Source organism: Fibroporia radiculosa, assembly GCF_000313525.1.
Source record: "Fibroporia radiculosa TFFH 294 genomic supercontigs, scaffold11939, whole genome shotgun sequence".
NCBI lineage: Eukaryota > Fungi > Basidiomycota > Agaricomycetes > Polyporales > Fibroporiaceae > Fibroporia > Fibroporia radiculosa.
This window is the reverse complement of record NW_012133470.1, coordinates 78,896-95,171: the sequence shown is the minus strand read 5'-3', so window position 1 is coordinate 95,171 and position 16,276 is coordinate 78,896. Positions and strand designations below refer to the sequence as shown.

General features: G+C 50.0%; 6 protein-coding genes across 6 annotated transcripts; 3 read left to right on the top strand and 3 right to left on the bottom strand.

Moving 5' to 3' along the window:
- Positions 1 to 507: 507 nt before the first annotated feature.
- On the top strand, positions 508 to 2,932 carry FIBRA_07142 (uncharacterized protein; the record flags this gene model as incomplete). Its single annotated transcript, XM_012328838.1, has 8 exons — positions 508 to 605; positions 664 to 742; positions 803 to 907; positions 978 to 1,095; positions 1,149 to 1,708; positions 1,762 to 1,837; positions 1,891 to 2,670; positions 2,730 to 2,932. The coding sequence occupies 8 exons, from the start codon at positions 508 to 510 to the stop codon at positions 2,930 to 2,932; spliced, it is 2,019 nt and encodes a 672-aa protein (XP_012184228.1).
- A 1,265-nt stretch (positions 2,933 to 4,197) lies between these two features.
- Positions 4,198 to 6,706, top strand: FIBRA_07141 (uncharacterized protein; the record flags this gene model as incomplete). The annotated part of the gene is made up of 13 exons (XM_012328837.1): positions 4,198 to 4,353; positions 4,403 to 4,436; positions 4,490 to 4,497; positions 4,551 to 4,594; positions 4,661 to 4,738; positions 4,796 to 4,839; positions 4,896 to 4,995; positions 5,046 to 5,160; positions 5,219 to 5,527; positions 5,590 to 5,730; positions 5,786 to 6,195; positions 6,255 to 6,392; positions 6,451 to 6,706. The coding sequence occupies 13 exons, from the start codon at positions 4,198 to 4,200 to the stop codon at positions 6,704 to 6,706; spliced, it is 1,833 nt and encodes a 610-aa protein (XP_012184227.1).
- Positions 6,707 to 7,135: 429 nt separating this feature from the next.
- FIBRA_07140 (uncharacterized protein) lies at positions 7,136 to 10,256 on the bottom strand (the record flags this gene model as incomplete). The annotated part of the gene is made up of 15 exons (XM_012328836.1): positions 7,136 to 7,240; positions 7,290 to 7,430; positions 7,495 to 7,530; positions 7,592 to 7,872; positions 7,925 to 7,986; positions 8,034 to 8,220; positions 8,271 to 8,451; positions 8,504 to 8,538; positions 8,586 to 8,826; positions 8,880 to 8,988; positions 9,039 to 9,052; positions 9,109 to 9,290; positions 9,339 to 9,758; positions 9,811 to 10,027; positions 10,095 to 10,256. The coding sequence occupies 15 exons, from the start codon at positions 10,254 to 10,256 to the stop codon at positions 7,136 to 7,138; spliced, it is 2,373 nt and encodes a 790-aa protein (XP_012184226.1).
- Positions 10,257 to 10,589: 333 nt separating this feature from the next.
- FIBRA_07139 (uncharacterized protein) lies at positions 10,590 to 12,092 on the bottom strand (the record flags this gene model as incomplete). The annotated part of the gene is made up of 1 exon (XM_012328835.1): positions 10,590 to 12,092. One exon carries the CDS (start codon positions 12,090 to 12,092, stop codon positions 10,590 to 10,592), a length of 1,503 nt encoding a protein of 500 aa, XP_012184225.1.
- Positions 12,093 to 12,528: 436 nt separating this feature from the next.
- FIBRA_07138 (uncharacterized protein) lies at positions 12,529 to 13,152 on the top strand (the record flags this gene model as incomplete). The annotated part of the gene is made up of 3 exons (XM_012328834.1): positions 12,529 to 12,551; positions 12,626 to 12,768; positions 12,842 to 13,152. 3 exons carry the CDS (start codon positions 12,529 to 12,531, stop codon positions 13,150 to 13,152), a joined length of 477 nt encoding a protein of 158 aa, XP_012184224.1.
- Positions 13,153 to 13,838: 686 nt separating this feature from the next.
- FIBRA_07137 (uncharacterized protein) lies at positions 13,839 to 15,610 on the bottom strand (the record flags this gene model as incomplete). The annotated part of the gene is made up of 9 exons (XM_012328833.1): positions 13,839 to 13,961; positions 14,015 to 14,126; positions 14,186 to 14,416; positions 14,476 to 14,632; positions 14,683 to 14,752; positions 14,809 to 15,049; positions 15,107 to 15,361; positions 15,414 to 15,458; positions 15,516 to 15,610. The coding sequence occupies 9 exons, from the start codon at positions 15,608 to 15,610 to the stop codon at positions 13,839 to 13,841; spliced, it is 1,329 nt and encodes a 442-aa protein (XP_012184223.1).
- Positions 15,611 to 16,276: the final 666 nt, after the last annotated feature.

Below are 16,276 nucleotides of genomic sequence, written 5' to 3'. Positions count from 1 at the left end.
ACGACGAATAGTTAGGAAAAGAAAAAGAACCCCCCTCTCATGCTGTAACAGGATCTAGGAGGCAGTTGCAGCAAGTCATCACGTGACACAAGGTTTACAAGCTAGCTTTAGCTTGAGGCACTGTGATTAGATACTTTCTATTGTACATTCAGTGCTTTTAATATTCTATGCAGTCACACAAGATATATTGTCAATATGATTGATGGTAAATGGAAGAAGTAGTCTGCGATTTTTTTGCGATTTTCTCCCATTTTCTGTGATTTCTTTTTTTTGAGGTTTGATCCCATTAGAGCCGAAAATCGACCAATCTCCGGGAGCATATGTGCCATCAGGCCGAATTTGGGCCTACTCCGACCGCCGAAAATGGGTGTCTGAGGGATCTAGGCTCATAGGGGATTTTCCGGGGTCCTCCGGCGCCCAGCACGGTGGCCATCGCGGCCGAGGTACTGTGCACCCGTGTGCTTTCATGCCGAACAGGAGGCCGTCCACGATTCAGCTAAACACCATATGTCGAACACTGTACAGATATATGTCTATGATTTAAGCAATGGACTCTCACGACAATTGTCCCGGCAACTTACAGGGAAGCAGCTAGACGGAATATGGTGAGTCATCTGCCCTGCCGAGGGTTGAACTTGAAATGTGAGACATGTAGTGCTACAGGCATACCTCTGTGGTAGTATTTGGGCGGGAGATATTCTACGGTCAAGGTATCTTAGAAGCTAGCCCAGGGAAATCTCATGTACGTAAAACGTGTCCCGGTTGATCGTGGCTTGCTAAAAGTCAAGGCTATGCGATATAGCATGGAAAACCTCTCCAGATCGTGGACATGGGAGAGACAGCTATAGACGAAGACACGTTCAATGAGTACTTGGTGGAAATGCGACAGCACTACACGGCAGATAAAGTTAGTCTGTTTAATCATTGGTGGAATGCTATGCTGAGGCGGGTGATCGGCAGTATCATCTTCTAGGTAGGAACCAACATCTGTCCCTTTTGTGACTTACAAAGTCTTTGCAGAATTCAACTGCAACTCCTTTACAAACGACTGCGTCGGATTTCTGACAGGTGGATCAATACCGGCTTGGATAAAAGGTCAGAGTTGCTTGTCGTAAACGTTTAATCCTTCCTGCTGAATGGGCTTGTAGATCTACCTTCAGATTTTCTCTCAACTCCATTTGGTGCTGCATTGAGGCCGACAATAGACGCTATGTTCCGCCGTCCGGTTCCGGGTCAAGCACCTACTGCACCCATTTTACAGCCATCGCCAGAAACTACAGCTGCTGCGATCTCCGCCTCGCCCAATCCAGGCCTTGCCGCCTCCCTTCTACAGTCGGTGACCTCACAGGCGTTCTTACCCACGTCATCTGATACGTCTGCATCCACTTCTTCGTTGACCGCGCCTCCTTCAGTCTCTACTTCCACTGTTTCCGCGCCCATCCACATTTGCACTAATCCCTCTTCGCTCCATGCACTGCTCCGCTCACATCGCGCCGTTGTCGTATTTTTCACCAGCGCAACTTGCGGTCCATGCCGTATGATTGAACCTGCGTTTGAAGACTTAGCGTACTCAAAGACACATGGTAGTCAGCAAGATCGAATCGCGTTCGTTAAGGTGGACATGGCTGTTGGTCTTGGTGGGCAAGTTGGGGCTGAATATAATATCCGTGCTACACCGACGTTCACGTTCTTCTTGGATGAGAAGAAGGTCAGAAGCGCATGAACAATATGATTCGTTTCATGAACTGACGTAGTTCGCAGGTGCATGAGTTAAAAGGCGTGAATGTCACCGAGCTCCGCACGCAAGTAGACTTACTCTTGTATCATGCCTTCCCTCGTGAGTATCATTTCTGCGAAGCAGAGGGCTTGTTTGACATTTCATTTCTACAGCGCACACGCACGCTTCGCTTTCATTACCTTCAGTTGAATCGATCTCTACAAATCCGATCCTCTTTACGCAGAGGCCCACTATCAATAATATTATCACAAAGCTCGACGAATTCATTACTTCGGCTTCTCCATCGCCTGCGACAATCGCTGCCAAGGACACGTTGGCCCACTCCTTCCCGCTCTATCTCGGGGCACGATTTCCTGCCGCAGATAGCAAGGCTGCACCGCCAAAGAATATGAACGCGGGCGCTCACCTGTTACAGACATGGGCAGATGCGACATGCAGTATCGCGAAGACTTTACCAGCCGCAAAAGTTTTCCCACTCGTGGATCTCTGGCGACTAGCCGTCCTAGATGATTCCATTGGGTCTTGGTGCGCAACTGCGAGCTCCTTCACCAACCCCGTGGAAATATTTCTTGGCAAAGCCGTCCAGGCCCTCGATGAATCGCAGGCTGATGCGCGAAACTGCGTTCTGGTCACTTTGCGGCTGCTCTCAAATACGTTCGCTACAACCACACTAGCAAAGAGCTTGCTGTCACTGTCGGGGGGGCGCTCAGAAATAACAAGAATGCTAGTATCTAGTCTTCTACATAAGGATGCAGCGGTGCGCACCGCCGCGGCGAGCTTGGCGTTTAATGTCGCTGCGTTCCTGCAGAAGGGTCGAGTAGACAAGTTGAGGGGCGTAGGCGGTGAAATTGAGGAAGACGGTGACTGGGAGACCGAGCTGGTGAGTGCGGTTCTCGAGGCGATCTCGAATGAGGTGCAAAGCGAGGAAGCCGGTGAGTCTGATGGCAAGGATGTTGTGGACAGTGCGAAGCTGAGGCTGTTCGTGCGCTAGTGCACCGATTGACAGCCGCATTGGCATTCTTTTTACGCTTGTCGCCCGCGTACGAGACTCAACTCGTGCCGTTGCTCGAGGTTCTTCAGGCGCGTCAGACGCTCGAAGGTAAGTTGCTCAAAGGTGGATGCGGGGAGGAAGGCGTGCAGAAGAAAGAAGTGAGGAAGTTAATTGAGGAAGTGGCGCGGAAGTTATGTACTTAGGTGTCTAAGAGCTGATATTTATGGTGAGCATGCCTGGCTTGTACAAACAATTTTGATAGGATTGCATACACCTCCCAGATTAGTTGTCATGATATTTTCAAATCTCGGATAGTATGTGTTCTCAATGAATGATTGGCAATACCCATAAATACCAGCAGGCCTCGTCTACTTCTAGCATGGAAACCGTAGCGCGAATTTCATTTTCGATCTTCTGAGCAAGCTGGAACAGACGAGCTACTATTAGCTATACACATAATGGAGAATTTCGATGACCAGCTCTGGGGCACCTCGGGCCGTCGATGACTGTCGGCGACTCTAAAACGGACGGAAGATTTTCAGTCTGTTCGGGGCCAGCGACGGTCACTATCTTCCCAACTCGCGAGAATGGTGCCGGAGGGCACCGACAGCGAAAATTTGAGAAAATGAATATATCATTTCATGTGACTAGGTAAAAACTTGCAGCATCATCAACGAGTACCCGAGTTCATCTTACGAGTAGCTACCAACCGGCTGATACTAATAGCGATAGGCTCCACAAATCCTCCTCTTCCATCATGAAGTACTAGCAGTAAGTAGCTGCGGCCCTGTGTGCCATTGACGCCGTTGAAGCTCGCGACGGCGAGCATAGCCTCGTGCTCAACACGAGTCAAGAAGCAACATGTGAGAACTTTAGGCACGGGCTGATTGACTGGAAAAGAACTTCGACAGGGCTGGCCCAGTCTGGATGAGAGCCAATACTCAGTGGAAGACGTGAGACCTTGCAGTAAAGAGCATCTAGGCAGCCCACCCATGTCTATTGAAGCAGCCTCGAGTGGAAACGGTCGGTCCAGATCTAAATACCAGTACTTGAGCTAGCGATACGGTGCTCTCAATGATCAGATTCCAGACTCCCGGCGCGCGCGCCGGTGCCAGTGCAAGCGCGCAACACCGCTGCAGATGCTAGGACTTCGACTTGCATACGAGGGCCTCAGGTGCTCGCAGCTATATGACGTCGCGGCAAGCTCAGGCCCCCGCTAGCCGCGACGGACAACGAGAGGAAGGGTGGCGATATTGCTGAGCCTGTGGCTGACCCATCCGGTACGTTGACTGTGACGTCGACATGGCTTGTCGGACTGGCTCCAAGCGAGGCTCACCCAGCCCGTCCATGCCCAGGCGAGGATGGCGTCTTGTCTCCCCCTACCCTTCCCCTTCTCTTATAAAGCACTCTGTGTCTCTTACTTTCTCCCCCATCCCCCATCGCCTACGACGCTCTATTCTATTCCATCATGACCACCTCCGCTGTTGCTCAGCTTCAGGCAGAGGTCACCCGCCTTCGCCATGAGCTCTCTACGATCAAAGCCCATGAACAAGCTCCCGAGTCAAGCGAGACCATCTTTGTCGGTCAGTATCTCGTTGAAAGACTTGTTCAGCTTGGTGTTACAGTACGTCCTTATCCCTTGCTTTTCGTTCTCTGCCTTATTTCCCGTCTAGAAAATGTTTGGAGTACCCGGAGATTTCAACCTTGGTGCGTGAGCAATCACATAGAGTGCATTTAATTTCGCTCATGCGATGCCATAGGCTTCCTCGTGAGTACCCGTCTGGGAGTATTGACTTTACCATCTCTAACGTTTGTGTTCAGGATTTTGTGGAAGATCACTCTAAGATTGAGTGGGTCGGCAATTGGTCAGTTTATTGGCGATGCTTCCAAATCCGCCTACACAGGCTGATCGTCCATATGCCATCAAATAGTAACGAGTTGAACGCCGCCTATGCCGCTGATGGCTACGCACGCGTGAAGAAAGGCAGCCTCGGCGTTCTCACCACTACGTACGCATTCTTCCCCCTAGATGGAAGCTACAAAACTGACACATATATGTGTTGTAGGTTTGGTGTCGGAGAGCTAAGTGCAATGAATGGCATTGCTGGAGGTGAGTGAGGCAGTATCAACTAAAAACCACCTACTCTATAACGCGACAACGTTCAGCGTTCTCGGAGCATGTCCCCATTGTGCATATCGTAGGTGTGCCTAGTACTTCGCAGCAGAAGAACAAGCCGATGCTTCACCATACCCTCGGCGATGGGCGGTAAGTAGCTATTCAATTGTTCTATAACTACCTCTCAAGTGCGAAACTAGGTATGATGCATACTATCGCGCGGCCACTCAGTTCACCATCGCAGCCGCGAGCCTTCAAGCAAAGGAAACCGCGGCGGCAGAAATTGACCGCGTGCTGACTGAATGCCTTGTCATGGTACTCCTTATGTCTGACATCTTCACTGGTTAGTCTGACCTGCGATTCTGTTAACCAGGCGCGTCCGGTTTATCTCATGGTTCCGACTGACCTTGCATACGAACGCATTCCCTCCTATCGTCTAAAGACGCCCATTAACGCAGAACCTCCTCAGAATGACCCGGATGTCGAGGAATTCGCGCTGGACGAAATTGTTAAGCTCGTCGAGACAGCCGAACAAGATGCCATCATCCTCGTCGATGCTTGTGCCATTAGACATAACGTTATTGATGAAGTCAGTGAACTCGTGAAGCGAACCGGTTTCCCTGTATACGCTGCTCCAATGGGTAAGACTGCTGTAGACGAAGCGTATGAGCGATATGGTGGTGTATGTGTCATGCCATGCCTTTATAGACTGGCATCAGGCGGAATGCTCACGTACCTTGCCAGATCTATGTTGGGTCAATCAGTCACCCTGACATTAAGGAGAAGGTCGAGAGCGCAAAGCTCATCCTTTCTATTGGAGCGCTCAAGAGCGATTTCAACACCGGCAACTTTACCTACCACATCCCTGCGAGTCGAACTGTCGAGGTATGACGAGTTACTAGGTTGTGAAATCGTCACGGCCTTTGACCGTTTCCTACAGCTGCATTCCGATCACACTACCGTTCAATATGCTGAGTTCCCCGGGATAGGTATGAAACGCCTACTACCCAAGTTGACCGCCCGCCTGCAACCCTTCCGCGACGATGCTAGAGAGCTCTCTGTCCCGCCTTTTGTGTTCCCTGTACCCACAGAGGACACAGATATTATCACGCAGTCGTGGCTCTGGCCTCGCATGGGCCAATTCTTCCGCCAAAAAGACATCATCGTTGCGGAGACTGGAACGTCCAGCTTTGGCGTTCTCGAGGTGCCGTTCCCCACGGGTGCCATGTTTGTCAGTCAGATCTTGTGGGGCTCCATCGGATGGACTGTGGGCAGTACCCTTGGGGTGGCAATGGCTGGTCAAGATCTTGGCTACAAGCGCACAATTTTGTTCATTGGCGATGGTAGTTTGTGAGTATTCCAACTAGCCAGAGGGACTAATTGTGCACTGATGGAGCCTCATAATATAGGCAATTAACAGTGCAGGAGTTATCAGTCATGATACGATCCGGCGTGACGCCGATCATATTTGTGCTAAACAATCGGGGTTACACAATTGAACGGTATCTGCACGGGATGGAAAGGAAGTATAACGATATTAGTAACTGGTGGGTGTAAATGGGTCTTTCAGCACCGTGTGCTTCGATACTCAACCCTCTTTCGCAGGAAATGGACGCATCTACTCAACACACTTGGTGGAGAAGAAGGCAAGACGTGCCAGTCGCATCTCGTCCGGAATAAGGCCGAGTTGTCGGCATTGCTCGACGACACTACCTTTGCTTCGGCAAATAAGATCCAACTCGTGGAGATGCTAATGGACCCCCGCGATGCACCAAGTGCACTCAAGCGACAGGCAGAGCTAAGCGGAAAGACCAATCGCTACGTTGCGGAGCTGCCGTCTGGTATCGGTGAGGCCGTGTGAGCTATATCTCGCTACAAATGTGGACTCGTGGACTGGAGGAAATTGAAAGTTAGAAAGCATGTGTAATGAAAGCTGTCGTATTCTGTCGTATTCTTGCATTCGTTAATGACATATCAAATCAAACAGTGTTCGAGAGGTATCGTTCCGGCGTGTGCTTCACCACCAAGTTTTCAATGTATAGTTTGTTAGGGCAGGCATTCCATAGTCCTTTATTATGGCACTAAGACTTGGGCCACGCTTTCAATGCAGAGACAAGTCGATTGTTCCAAGAGAGAAGACTGTCGGACCAGTCCCCTGAGTTGATCCTGGGCCGAACAGCATTCTCGAGTCAACTGTCAATGGTCTCCGAAAGAGAGCTAGCTCAGGAAATAATCTGGATTGGATTTCATACCTCTGATCCTACTATATACATGGGGCCAACAGAAACTGCTACTGTGTATCAGGTGGGAATGCCTCACCGGTGGCACCAATCATTCTGAGCTCCTCAACAAGAGTTTGACGCCTATATTCGAGCCTCAGATTCGGAACGTTCGTCTGTGTCGCTGATGAGCGGTTTCTGTACGGCGGTATGACATATACACACCTTGTGGATGTCGTTTCCAGCAGCTCCAGGGAGATACCAGTGTTGTCCGAGCCAATGACGTTTGATTTCCATCTCAAACCCACTTTGAATCACAGAGTTGCGCGCGAGCTCTGCGAGAGAACTTTGAGGGAATTTATAGATCTGGAAGAGGTAAAGCATGCAAATAAATCATCTGGTTCAGCCAATCATAACTGGAGGTACACACATGTGCAGCCACACTGTATTCCTCCAAGAGAGGTTCCTGTGCGCGACGGTCAGGACTTTAAAGCGCACAGTCATGGTGTGCGAGATAGGTTACATACTTTCGTGAAGTGGAACTGCAGAGGATCATCAGTACTGAGACTGACATTGAGACCGACTTTGAAGAACTCGGGAAGTGGGTTGCGTTCGTAGGTAAGGAATAGTGCATTATTGCTCAGAGGGCTCATGGCAAGACCGATCTGCTTTAAATAGAACAGGTACTGGAGCGCAGGAACTTTACGAAGTAAGATTCCGTGCGAAATGGAGTGCGCTGTCAGGAAGGCCGCGGTTAGGTGGTCAGTGTCCCCAGCTTCTCCGCTATGCGGCCTGAAAACGAAAGTATCTATTAAAATGCAGTGAGTGTTATGAAGATGAGATATGACGAGTCTACGCACTGAAGCCTCGAGCACGCCTCCAGTTGTTTAGGCTAGCCATATTGGCGAACATGTAGTATGCCCTATAGGAGTGTGAGTGTCGACCCAGAAAAGTGGTGAACGGACACACCAATAAGAGTATGGTGGCGACTCCTTTACATTCCATAGTTTAGGGTACGGGAACTTCCTATGAAATCGTCTCTCGCTCTTCGACTCATCGTCCACAGTGTCGAACCCCACGACGCGTTGAAGGAAGACATGAAGCTCTGGGTGCGATGATGGATCTTGTGTCACTTCGAATAAAGGTCGGAACACGTCTTAAAAGCAATAGTGTCAGCAGTGAGATTAACTCAGTGATGAAACTCACTTTGGACGATATCCTCGAATGTGTCGATCGATCCGTTTTGTTTATAGACATCGTAAAGTCGTGGTACCTGGACAAGCCAGCGAACGTTATGAGAATATAGCTTGTTGTGGACGATCCATCTTGCGAGATTGTCCCATTCATCTGCTTTTCGTCCATATATGCTCACGCGCCATTCACAGTTCTAGGTACCATCAATCAATACAGATGTACGTTTGGATGCGTATGATCTTTACTTGATATTTGCTCTGCTCAAGATCGTTCATAACCTCTGAGAAGTACAGTGAGTACATTTCAGCCTAGGGATTAACAATTTACCTTTAGTGAGTTCCGCCAGGTATCGCCCCTCGATGTAATTATCTGTCTTAAGGAAAATCTCTCGCAGTCTTGACTCTCCAATCGGATTATACTTGAGGTTAAATTTATCGAAGCGGTGGAAAGAGTCTTGGTGGGCGTGCATGTCCAGGGTGTCAATGGATAGGTCGTATGCCGTAAGGTTCAAAGATTTGAACACTTCTTCCAAGGTTAGCTCTTTGCCATCGCGGAAAATAACGACATCCTATGTGAATGTTAGGGATTATGAAGACCATCCTGATCAACTACGAATCTAACGTGAGGACTGTGTTTCATTTTTGCTTTGATAAACCGGAGAAGATGCTTCTGATTCATACTGCTAGAATGATGGACGTGTGTATCAACCTTACGAAGATTGTAGAAATCACTACCAGCCGTTTTGAGCATATGTTCATCCTTCAAGGGTATAATACCCACCGGTGAGGGACACTCTGTAGCGGACGTGAATCAGACAATTGTTCACGATGACCGAAAATAGTCAACGAACTTTCATGGCTGCCAATTCCTGTGTCTCGTTAAGCAGACCATACATCGTGAACTTGCTCGCGAGATAATTTAATCTGCGAAATGCAAAGCTTTTCGTCGGGCCGTCAGAGATTACCCCGAGAACATATTCCAGATCCATGAAATACTCTCTGATGCCTGGTATATCAAATGCAGGCGTGTGATCTTAGGAAGATATGAGCTACGGTGATTATGTCGTCATCAAATACATACCGTCTGCTTTGTCGAAGACTTGGTAAACTCCTCTTTCATCTAACTCAAAACGCCAGGTATCCGGACCAGGCGTTTCGCATTTTTCAAAACTAAACTCTTCTTCACTTGATTCCTCAAGCAGATTTTGGCTAGGAATCACAGTGTTTCTGCCTTTCCAATGCCAATGAGGCGGAGGGGGCTTAGGGTATATTCTCCATGGTTGGAACTGGCTTTTCGGCGGCGAATGCGACTCGTAATCTGCGTCCGGAATAACACCAGACACAGTCGCGATAGTCTCATCAAGACCAGTGAACACGCCATCGTGGTCTTTGGGGTTGAACCCTAGCCTCTGGCCTGAACGAAGCATGTACTTGTCGCGAAGCTCCAAACATTTCCGGAGTGAATCAATAATTGAGGTGAATTCGGACGATATTGCAGGTTCTATATCTCTCTCACTTAGTACAGTGATTAGCACGCCACCTGTGAACAATACCGTATATCTGGGCTGTTGCCCAGCGATTTTCAGAAGGACCATCCGACACAGGACGACTAGGCTCGTGGATGGCTGTCAGCTTAAAATTTCCCACATAAGAGGAACCGCTATCCAGATGTGCTTCCGCAGGTAAGCGTGGAGAGCCCAATGCAGAGACAGGCCTTGACGCCGTTGCAGCATCAGAACCACGACGATGTGCCCAGCGCTTCTCCTCGATCTATACGAATGCGTATGGATAATTGTGCCACATAAGCGGCAGCCTGTTGAATTAGAGATCAACACACATGATGCAAGGTTTTCTCTTCGTTGTATCCGAAAAAACCGTCCTTCAGCTCGGGGACGGGGACTCCGGCGGGTGTCGCAGACTCCTGAGAAGAACTTCGAGATGAAGGGGTCCGGGGTGCGTCACAGTCATCTACTATCGCGATCTCGTATGGTGCATCCATCTTGAAAGGATACACGCACTGTAGGGGGAGTAGATTCCTGCAAGCGAACGAGAGGAAGGTGAATCGCACATGGGCGAAGGGCTGCAATAGTCAATTTACTACATCCCGCGGCCCGCGCGCTAAATGGACACAGATCGGGCAATCATAGTATTAAACCTGGCCGAGCTGTGATATAGATACACGCGCTCTTGCCTCCTGAGCTCAGCAGTACAGCAGATGCACTCCATGCGAAGTTGGACAATAATTTCACACGGAAACAAAGACGGAGATGCATACACTCAGAGACTTGCCATACGAAGACAAAAACAACTTGTGATTGTATGCACGGTCACACTATGATACACGCAACCGAGTCCCTAGCAAAGGTGAGAGCGCAATGGTATGACGAGCACGGAATTCTGGGCAACCGGCAATCACAACGACTTGCAAACTACGAGCAACGTCATCCGGCATGGAGTCTGCATATTCGCAACGACTCTGCACTACATTAACGATGGTGTCACCAGTTAACCGCTGACAATTCCGCAAGCCGAGGGCCCAAAGTCGAGGAAGTCGTACGCGTAAAGGAGCATTATCGGACATCCCGTCCTCACTCTCCCCCGAATGCCGCAACAGGTGTCCCCGGTAGGGAGCTAGCGCCTTGATCACTTTGTCCGACATGTCTGAGGCGACAATAACGAATTCTTCGAGCGTATCCATGCGATCAAAGCACCAGAGAAAGTCCTTGGTGCGCATGTCCGCATAATCCATCTCCAGGGCTTGTAAGGGAGGATTGCTCCGCTTGAAAAGTGTCCGTAGTCCCATCCCGGTCCCTCGATCACTCCAAGGGGATTGCGAAAAGTCTTGCGCCTCGTCATCACTATCACCCTCCTCGTGCATATCTGCATAGGGATCCGGCGACACCTCATAATCAACATTTGTGTGCTCCAGGCAGAGACGCCGTAGCGCAGGTGCATGGATATGGGATAAAATGGTGCGCACCGCGCAGGTCGTCCGCACAAGTAGCACGCGCAGATGCAAAAGTGGAACGACGGGCGGGCGAGGATGCTTTGGCGTTGAATCGCTTTCATTTGCGAGACCATGATAACATAGCGATTCAAGCATTGGGAAAGCTAATAAGAAGTCAAGCAGACGTGTTGAGTTTGGGATGGTGTCCGACTCGGTGATTGTGAGTTGCGTGAAACGTAGCGATGACATGTGGCAAGATGAGGGCAAGACACTAAAGGAGACACGCATGCAGATGTTGCAGAATTCGGATGAAGGCTGCAACGGCGAATTATCAAAGGTGGGGACATCGTGGTCGTCATCGTCAAAAATACCGGACATAATTGCTGAAGGCCTGACCCTCACTCGTAATTCCTCCAAACGATTTTGCGGACTGTCAGCGGCGAATGGTACAAATTCAACATGTTCCGTGAGATCTCCGATGGTTATATGGCATGTCCGCCAGCGGTCGATTTGGCGTAGCACAGGTGATAGGAGAGGAAGGAGAGTGTCTGTGGACTCCAGATTGGCGTGGACATGAAGGGGAAGTGAGCCAGATCGTAACATCCATAACTGGGCCTGAGTATGCGAGGCCTGTGTCCTCCGTCTGTCGCTGAGGTGTAAATACTGCCATACGTGGGGCGACGCATTCGCGACATCACGCCAATAGCGACAAACGCGGCCGAATTTGAGCGCAAGGAGATCGTCTCCAGGGGTATCGACAGAGGCCACGAAAATCTGGATAAGTAGCTCGGTGGGCAATCGATCAATAGGGACGAGATGAGAGAGGTCGTAGATGTACGGATTGAATAACATGCAATAGTCTTCGAGCTTGCTGAGAGCGGCTTCCATCAAAGAGTTAAGTATGTAGTAACGAATTCCTAAATTTCTATAGACAATGGAGAAAGTGTGAGAAATCCGCTCCCAGACTCCTACTTGATTACCATTGCGGCCGTCTCGAGACTCTCAGGTACACACTCGTCACCACAGCAGGACAGCGACTCAGTAGATTCAGCACACCCAAAGCATTCAGCAAAGAGTAGTGTACCAACTTCAGTTGTTCAGAGGAACCAGAGCAAAAAAGACACCCATATTGCCGAATAGGCCGTAGGAGGCGAAAGCAAACTCCGCAAACAGAGAGCAGACAGGAAAGCTGACTAAGCGAAGAACTGCACAGAACTGGACGACTGGCTTCGAACTCAAAATCTACTCTACGATCCGTCAACACCGCCGCTAACGTCCCGCCCGCCGCTGCCGCTTTTCAAATAATTTCTCTTTCTACGTTAAAATGCCGGGTGTACGAGACATTAGGTGAGTACTTTGTTGCTCTGATGTGAATTGCACGACTCAATGGGACGATATTTGTGATTCCATCTGCGCTGCAGTGCGGAAGCCTTCATCTCAGCATACGCATCCCATCTCAAGCGAGCAGGAAAGCTCGAGGTCCCCACCTGGGTCGACATTGTTAAAACTGGCTCATTCAAGGAGCTCGCACCATATGACCCTGACTGGTACTACGTCCGCGCAGGTTGGTCTCGTTTTGTCCATGTAGTGGCTTAAACCTGTGCGGTCTTTCTAACCGGACATACGTCACATTATAGCTGCAGTTGCGCGACACATATACCTCCGGAAAGATGTCGGCATCGGCGCTCTGACCAAACTTCACGGTGGCCGTAACCGACGAGGAAATCGCCCCTCGCATCACGCAGACTGCTCTGCGTCTGTGCAGCGCAAGATCTGTCAGTCACTTGAGAAAATTGGTGTCCTCGAGCAGTCAGACAACGGTGGTCGTCGGATCAGCCAAGACGGACAGCGGGATTTGGACCGTATTGCAACAGCCGTCGTGGAGGCGGCCAAGGACGAGGAAGACGAAGAAGACGAGGAGGAGGAAGCTGAGGAGGATGAGGAATAAATGCTCTGTACAGCGTTGCACGCACTGACGGGTGGGTCAGTCCATTACACTGGCGGCAGATCGACGTATGTATCTCGCATGAGCTCTTTCCTACATTCCCTACTGGTATGCCACATGCGAATTTTAAAATCCACACAGCATATATCAGACGGTGTCCAGTCCGACGATGGTGTTTGTAGACTCTTCCTTTTGCCGTTTCCCCGCCGCATACTTGTGGCTTCGATCCACCTCAACATGACATAAGGCTCCCCTTAGTCCTTATTCCCCCGGACTCCTGGTAAAGTAGTCTAAGTGTCAGGCGGCAATAGTCAGCAACAATGGTGCTGGCACTACCCCTGTTTCCGCTATTTCTCGGAAGGAGCATTATGTACGTGTACAAAATTGTCACCATCTAAACCTATCTTAGACCCATGGTAAACAGCGAAGATGAGTCGCAGCGCACATCGTGAAACTCTCGTAATATTTGTTAACTTCTAACAAGACGCGTCTATACAGTAACGACAGGCAACACCAGCACCAGCAGGCATCGCATCCAAAAGGTTTTCACGGTGTTACTCCACGCACAATCTCGTCACTCCCCCAATCTACAATCGGATGGGGAGCAGCCAGTCTAATGGTTGAGGGGTACTTATAGACTCTATGGACCGACGAAAATAGTAAAGAGAACCTTGCAAAACGTGAATTGTCTATGCATCCTTGTCGAATTCGATACCAGAGTCGCTGACGCTGTTTTCTGTGAATACCGGTCGCGTATGTGCGAGGCCTGACGCGTTCTTGTAGAAGATGATGTCTCCTTCGTCCTCAACAAACTAAGAGATCAGAATATCAGGAGTATGAACAATCTTAGTCTCAGAAGACGAACCCTGCATTCCTTGAACACACGATACATCTCTGACCACCCACCAGGACGGCCACTTAGTGGTGTCAGACCAGCCTGGGCAATCCTGCGACGGAGTGCGTCCGACGCCTCCCACCTGCAAATTGCAAACAGTTTTTAGCATGCCCTACCACTGTCATATATTACACAACTCACGCATTATAGTGAGGGATCTTGCTCGAGACATGGTGTGCAACATGAGTCTCAGAGATACCATGCGTGAAGTGTGCACCGAGCCAGCCCATAATCTTGCCGCAGTCGCCAAGCAAGTTGCGATCCAATGTTGCAAGAGCGCCACGGGTGAACGTGAATTCAGAGGCGCGGTAATGGGGGAGCAGAGGATCCGTGTGCTGCAAGAATGTGATCAACACCAACCAGTGGTTAACCCTGGAAGAGTAAATCATTCGATTGATACCTATGGTCAGGTCAAAAAGGACGACACATACCAGAGGTAAGGCACAAGGTAGACACGGAAGACATCCGCGAAACCCTTATAGTATATCGCCGCAATCACGCCAGCTAACCATAGCACGATACCTAAGTCTGAAATAAGGATCTGACTGTGGTGATGAGGTGCAAACATGGCGGCATTGGGGTTGAAGTCTATACGAAAAACGTCAGGTAGCACACATGACAGGATGATATATACATACGGTTGGTACCAGCCGGGTACCTTTTCTGTCCCGACGCGTTCCTAGAGATGTACATGGGCCAACCAACGATCTAGATTATTAAACCTTCAGGGCTACAACGTAGGCCGGCCGATAACAAAACCTTACGAGGTAACTTGCTGCACCAAGTGCTGCACCGATAGGGGAATCACCCAAAGCTTCACGGAATTCCTTCTTGATCTCATCCGATACGCTGGAACCAAGGAGGTCCTCTCCGGAAGGATCGAAGGGAGGCAGACCCAACTGCGAACGTGTCTTGGGGACAAAAACCTGATCCTGAGTCATGTGGCCGGTGGATGCATGATGCTTCGCGTGCGTGATGCGCCATGAATGGTAAGGTACGCCGAGCCTAAATTAACGATCACATGTCAAAACGCGTCGAAGGAGGAAGAAAAATGCTACATACGCAGAATGAAGGACCCAGCCGACGGCATTGTTCAGAGTCTTCGACTCGGAAAATGCTTGATGACCGCATTCGTGAGCAATAACCCAGACACCAGTGGCAATGAGACCATTTGCAAAGCCGTATAACGACCACAACACAACACGGGCGAAGGAATAGAGATACGGGCTAGGCAAGACAATGTGTTCAGGCGAGATGCGAGCGTCAGCGAAAGTCGTGAGCTTGTATATGGTCAAGATCCAGAACAAATCGTAGGCCCTGCCAGCGGGAGTCAGAAAAAAACTTCATGTATAGCTGAGATACGACTTACAAGTAGCTGAAAGAGCGGAGCGCGGACCGTTTGAAGCAGTGGGCACTGGATGGCGGAGATGAGATGAGTGAACATGCACACGAAGGCGATAAAAGAACACACGGAATGGCTGAGAGCAAGTCCTTGATGCTCAGATCCGGGATGGGGAAAGGAGTGAGCTCGACAGTAGTCCTTGCTTCAGAAGGTTTGTGGGCCATGACGGGAAGGAGGCCTAGCCGTCGAGGAGAATGGGAATAAAGGCGAGAGGCAAGGGGCAACCAGCGGTGTGTCGAGTTTATATAAATTGGGGATCCGAATGTCACCGGCGCCTGCCGACGGTCACCGTCCGTTGGGGAGATTCCAGCATGAGCGCTTCTCACTCGAACAACAGACACACTCACGCGAGTCGCGCCCTCGCTTGAGTGCCCTCGCCGATTCCAGCCCTCAGTCTGGAATATTGCCCGGCGCACAGTGTAGACCAGTTCATCTCTCCTACTGACGTTTCACAAAATTTGGCGTACAAGAATGCACCCCCCCTATCTTGTCGCAACAGTCAAAGTTGTTACTTTGTTTACTCAACATGCGGTGATGGTTCCATCTTTGATCTCTCTGCATAACAGGTGGCATGAGCAAGAGGGTTACGAACTGTCCTGCTCTGCTTCCCGTCATGATGCTCCTCTTGCGCGAACTCCCCTTCGCGCGGCGATACTTGATCTCCGGTTATTTCAGTGCATTAGGCCTCTTTCTTCCCCGCCCACGCTAGCTTGGGCCTGTACAGTGCAGTGTGCCGCATAGGTACTTATATTCCGCGGCACTTTACATAACATCCTCGACCAAATTTTGCACACGGGCCATCGGAGGATTTAATGTGCGTCCGGTCCCTT